The following is a 5,806-nucleotide window of genomic DNA, read 5'->3' on the forward strand; positions in this document are numbered from 1 at the left end:
AATCCTATCAAGAACCACCAAGAAGCCAATGTGGGGGTCCTACTTTCTCCAAGTCACAGACACTCCAAGAGAGATCCTGTCTGATAAAGTGATTACCACACGAGTCAATCTTGTCTATGCAGCAATTTTGAGAGCCCATCCTGGGAGCTAGGTGTGTGGTGTTTATCGTATTGTTGAGGCTCGTAAAAATCTTGTATGGCTGCAGGCAAGCCAAACCCATTGCAGGCTTTGCATCTCCGGCTGACTCTGAGGACCAAGCCCAATTTCCTCTCAGTATATAAGGGCATGGCACCAGGCTCAAGGCAGAGGAGTTCTCAGCTCCTTCCGCCTCTTGTCTTTGCTCTCACCTCTCTCTAAGCCATCATGAGTCTACAGTGTAGTTCCAGGTCTCTGTGCCGCGGTGGTGGCGGCGGCGGCAGGAACTTCAGCTCAGGCTCTGCAGGCCTAGTCAGCTTCCAACGCAGGTCCACCAGCTGCTCTATGCGCCGCAGCGGTGGAGGTGGTGGTGGTGGTGGGAGATTTTCAGGAGGAGGCTTCTGTGGGAGTTCGGGTAGTGGCTTTGGAAGTAAAAGTCTTGTTAACCTTGGAGGTGGCAGAAGCATCTCCATAAGTGTGGCTGGAGGTGGTGGCAGCTACGGTGGTGGCTTTGGGGGTGGCAGCTATGGTGGTGGCTTTGGGGGTAGTGGTTTTGGTGGTGGCTTTGGTGGTGGTGGCTATGGTAGTGGAGGTGGTTTTGGTGGTGGTGGCTACGGTAGTGGAGGTGGTTTTGGTGGTGGAGGATATGGGGGTAGTAGATTTGGGGGTGGTTTTGGGCCTGTCTGTCCCCCTGGTGGCATCCAGGAAGTGACCATCAACCAGAGCCTTCTGCAGCCCCTCAATGTTGAGATCGACCCTCAGATTCAAAAAGTGAAGTCTCAGGAGAGAGAACAGATCAAGTCACTCAATGACCAATTTGCCTCCTTCATTGACAAGGTGAGTTCACCTGCTTCGAGTGCGGAGAGCTAGCTGTTCCTAGGCTGTGAGACTGAGCAGGAAAAGGGTGGGCTTAGTCTTATGTGTCTGCATTTGATGACTAAAGGACTCATCGTGGAATGGAACTCTGGGACAAACACTAAACGTATCCTCGGGAGTGATGCTAATGAGTATGTTCTTTACTGGACAAACCTGATGGTGAATGTGGCTGACATCCCATCACAATGCCACTGAGCTCTTGAACTGAGTTGGGCTCACATCTGTTGGCTGAAGATTGTAGAAATGGGGCTACTGGAATTTTCTAGGGTGCAGAAAAGAAACTCATAAGGGTTTCAATGGTCACAAAGAGGTGTGACTCAGGATGCCCTGTGAGGGAGCAGGAAAGGCAGAGTAGGTCAGCATCCTGTGTTCTCAGAGGGGTCGCTCTCCTCCAGCAATTTCCTACAAGTATTGGATCAGAGGGAGATTTTTAAAAATACGCACATTCCAGGGTTCAGTTCCAGAAAACCATGAGGGACTTTTGACTTTCCTGTTAATTTATCAATAATGTCAATATAAAATTAGACACATTAAATTCCAAATCCAGCCCGGTATTTTCCTGACAATGAACCGCATATACATCCCTGTGGTGTAAATGCCCATCTACCTAAAAACCATCGGAAGGCAAACTTCTGAAGCATCACATATCTACCTCAAAGCATCATGTCAATAATTTTATGTGTGTGATGCTATTGGTGATATAGAGTTACTTCCTTCCAGGGCTTTTCTGCATTAAGATGCATGTTAGCTTTCCCTCTGATAAGCTTCTCCCTACGTCTCTCTTGCTGTCAAATGGGAATTGACATTCTTTTTAAAATACTGCATTCATCTTGCTCAGTGGCCTTTAGATTCCATTCCTGCACTTGGGGTAATGGATCCTCTGTTTCCAGGTGCGCTTCCTAGAGCAACAAAACCAGGTGCTGCAAACCAAATGGGAGCTGCTGCAGCAGGTGGACACCTCAACCCGGACCCAGAACCTAGACCCTTACTTTGAGTCCTATATCAGCAATCTCAGAAGGCAAGTGGACTCACTGAAGAGTGACCAGTCACGGATGGATTCTGAACTGAAGAACATGCAAGACCTGGTGGAAGAGTACAGGACCAAGTAAGAAAGCCCAGTCGGGCGTGTTTACTATTGAACTAAACTGTTTCTGGAAACTGATATGCTAACCTGAGGCTTTCCCTCAGTTAGGAGCAAATCAATTGGTCATTAAAAACAAAAACAAAAACAAAAACAAAAACCTCTTCATCTTCTCAGAACATAGATATAGCTGATGGTTTTAGTGCTCAGAAGAAAGGGGTGGCCAAGATGACCCTGCTTGTAGATGGAGGCAGGGGCTCTTTTATTCCAGAACACCTTTTTGGACATCAGCCTGCTTTAATTGCCTAATCACCTATACTTTCCTGCAGGTACGAGGATGAAATCAACAAGAGGACCAACGCAGAGAATGAATTCGTGACCATCAAGAAGGTGAGCAAGTCCTGTGGGGTGGAGTTCATCTGTGAAACAATAGATGAAAGTCACAGCAGAAGGAAGCCATGCTGTGGGGAACTGGGCAGCAAGCCTGCTGAGCATCTGGGGTAGGCTGCTACCTAGGCTCATCCCAGGACGCTGCCCCCGTGCATCCTAAAGCGAGCAGGAAGGCAAGTTCTCAGCAAGTCAGGCCGGCCCTTTGTGGTAGATGAAGAGAGAACAATCTAGATCTATGGTGTAACTGGGCAAACAAAGAATATATTCCCCAACTCCATTTCTACTTGGAAAACCACTTTATGGACAGAGAGAGGAGGCCCATCCTCAAAAAAAGCATGTGCTTATGATACCTTCCTTCCTCTAGGATGTGGATTCGGCTTATATGAACAAAGTAGAGCTTCAGGCCAAGGCGGACACCCTCCAGCAAGAGATCGACTTCCTCTCCGCACTCTACCAAACGGTAATGAATTTCAAGCAAGGTTACCTACCTTGAGTCCTGACCTCACTGCTTTGCAGAGTAGAAACCTTCCATTCCAACCCCCATCTCCCAGTCTCCCATATCTCCAAGCCCCCCACCCCCAAGTTTTATTTTGTTTTAAAAACTCTGTAAGAGTTACTGAATTATCACATCCTGCAGGAATTGTCTCAGATGCAAACTCACATCAGTGAGACCAATGTTGTCCTGTCCATGGACAACAACCGCAGTCTGGACCTGGACGGCATCATCTCAGAAGTCAAGGCCCAGTATGACAGCATTTGCCAGAGGAGCAAGGCTGAAGCCGAGACCTTTTACCAGAGCAAGGTAAGCGCTTGCATGCTTAGCTGGTTCTCTGGGACATTTGATGTTGTGTCCTGTGCTTGCGGGTGTGTTTCTGTGCTGAAGCACACTGGTTTCTATCCATATTGAGCTGAAACAATGTGTCACCTTTAGTATGAAGAGCTGCAGATCACTGCTGGCAGACACGGGGATAGTGTGAAGAGTTCAAAGATGGAGATTTCTGAGCTGAACAGAACAATCCAGAGACTTCGATCCGAAATTGATGGTGTCAAGAAGCAGGTACCCTCAGATACACAGAATGGGGTGACCCTGGGGACTTGGGGGGAGACTTTCCTGATTTTGAGTCTTGCAGTCTTTACCAAGGCTGTACTACCTTCCCCATTCCCTTTGGGGACTATGCCAGCTTCCAGAATTTAACTCTCATGAGGACTACTCTTGAGGGAAATTTGAGAAGATGACGTATTAGAGGCAAGATGGTGGTGACAGTGAACTCCTAGCCCATGACCTTAGGAGCAGAGGGATGAGGAGAGGTAGTTAGAAGTTTTGAAGTTGGAATGTGGTAAAAGGACTGCAGAGCCTTAGGTCAGGCCCGGGAGAAGCAACTAAAACCTTTCAAGTCCTTTAGGGAAGTCATGACGATGGCTAAGGTGACCCAGAGGTGCACTGGCCCACTGAGGTGGTGAGGCTGACGGAGCCGGAAGCTCATGGTGACGGGAGGGATTGTGAGCCCGGGTAACGCACTGTATTCTTCTCTCAGATCTCCCACATGCAGCAGAACATCAGTGACGCTGAGCAGCGGGGCGAGAAGGCCCTCAAAGACGCTCAGAACAAGCTGAATGAGATCGAGGATGCCTTGACACAAGCCAAAGAGGAGCTCGCCAGACTGCTCCGAGACTACCAGGAGCTCATGAACACCAAGCTGGCGCTGGACATGGAGATCGCCACCTACAGGAAGCTTCTGGAAGGAGAGGAGATCAGGTGATTCCTGGCCCCCTGGCCACTTCTTAGGGATTCCTTGCTGTCTGTAATTTGTCTTGGTTTGGGAAGATCACTACAACACGGGGTGAATGGCGACCTTGAGTTCACAAGTCCTAATTTCTTTTCTCTTCTTTCTTCTTCTACTTCTCTCTACACTGTTATTTTTCTGACTTGCCCTCTGCCTGCCTCCCCATTGCATACGAAATGGAGCAGTTTATTGGGGCCCGGCTTGGATTCCTTGACACACAGTCTAATAATAGTTGGGCCACACAGCTCTAAGAGCCTCGTCTGATTTAGGGAGAGCTCTCCCTGCTTGGACTCAGGATGGAGAAAACCAACTGGGGAGGGCTGGGAGAAGTCTGGGATAGACCCCTTGGGAAGGGGGGCTGCGAGGGTGCAGGTTCTGAGGGGTTTGGTTTGTTTCCCCACAGGATGTCTGGAGAGTGCACCCCCAGCGTGAGCGTGTGTAAGTACAAGCGGAGTTCTCAGGGCGCTTGGCTGGGTTGGGGAAAAGCTCAGTGGAATGGGGTGTGACAGGAGGCTTTCTGCAGCGGTGAGCACCAGCCACACCAGCATGAGCGGAAGCAGTAGCCGAGGCGGCGGTAGATACGGAGGCGGCTCTGGAGGCGGCAGCTACGGCGGCGGCTACGGAGGTGGCTCCGGGGGCGGCGGCAGTGGTGGCAGCTACGGCGGCGGCTCCGGAGGCGGCAGCTATGGAGGTGGTTCCGGAGGCGGCAGCTATGGCGGCGGCAGCAGTGGAAGCCACAGAGGTGGCTCTGGAGGGGGCGGTGGCAGCTCTGGAGGCAGCTACGGTGGCTCCTCTGGGGGAGGCCGGGGAGGATCCAGCTCCGGTGGTGTTAAGTCCTCTGGCAGTTCTAGCGTGAAGTTTGTTTCCACCAGTTACTCCCGAGGGACCAAATAAAGTGGTGCCCACCACCCCATTAGCTCTCCCTTTCCATCAAGGCCAAATATGGCTGGCAAGACCAAGATCAATTGCGCTAGCTGTATTAAAGAAACGAGCTATGGTTAATTGCACAGATTAGGCTTATTTCCTCTGCGCTTTCTTTTCTGCTCCGCTTGCAAAGTTTTCATACTAGTAGCAGTCTAAGTCCTCTGGTAACAATCCCACTTTATGTTTTGCTGAGAAACAGTTCAGAACTGCCATCACCAACATGACATTTCAAAGAGGACTTCAGCATCCCGTATCCTGCAGCAGCGCTCTGAGTTGCTTTGGTTTTGTACATAAGGTGTTTGCTAGTTTGTCTTTTATGGAGCGCTCTGAACGGCCCCCACCCCTGCCCAAACCACATTTCTTTGTTTTTCTGCAATAAACTGCATTAGAAACTCTCAATCCGTTTCTGCCTGTTTGTGTACGATGGGGTGGAGGGTGATTGGGTGACTTGTGTGACTGACAGGTTACACAAACAAATGGCTTGGGGTCGGGGGTCAGGGGTGGGTCAGGATCCAGAAAATTGAGTGAGAAGGGAGACAGATCAGGCCACTTTAATGGGGGTGGAACCCCAGAGCACAAGCTCTCTCCAGAGAAGTGGTCCTGCTGGAGGGCTCTA

The 5,806-nt window shown here is 50.1% G+C and overlaps 1 protein-coding gene across 1 annotated transcript; it reads left to right on the top strand.

The window, feature by feature from the left end:
- The first annotated feature begins 363 nt into the window (after window positions 1-363).
- On the top strand, window positions 364-5,531 carry Krt1 (keratin 1). The gene is made up of 9 exons (XM_052160596.1): window positions 364-972; window positions 1,902-2,116; window positions 2,422-2,482; window positions 2,847-2,942; window positions 3,120-3,284; window positions 3,414-3,539; window positions 4,018-4,238; window positions 4,670-4,704; window positions 4,790-5,531. Exons 1-9 carry the CDS (start codon window positions 364-366, stop codon window positions 5,158-5,160), a joined length of 1,899 nt encoding a protein of 632 aa, XP_052016556.1. The 3' UTR covers window positions 5,161-5,531.
- The last annotated feature ends 275 nt before the right edge of the window (window positions 5,532-5,806 follow it).

Source organism: Apodemus sylvaticus, chromosome 17 (assembly GCF_947179515.1).
Source record: "Apodemus sylvaticus chromosome 17, mApoSyl1.1, whole genome shotgun sequence".
Lineage (NCBI taxonomy): Eukaryota > Metazoa > Chordata > Mammalia > Rodentia > Muridae > Apodemus > Apodemus sylvaticus.

What these genes read in the sequence shown, in the direction of transcription:
- Krt1 (XM_052160596.1), top strand. Translation starts at nt 364, where the DNA reads ATGAGTCTACAGTGTAGTTCCAGGTCTCTGTGCCGCGGTGGTGGCGGC. An exon ending in AGACCTTTTACCAGAGCAAG is followed by an intron (nt 3,285 to 3,413) that starts GTAAGCGCTTGC and finishes TGTCACCTTTAG; the next exon opens with TATGAAGAGCTGCAGATCAC. An exon ending in CACCCCCAGCGTGAGCGTGT is followed by an intron (nt 4,705 to 4,789) that starts GTAAGTACAAGC and finishes GGCTTTCTGCAG; the next exon opens with CGGTGAGCACCAGCCACACC.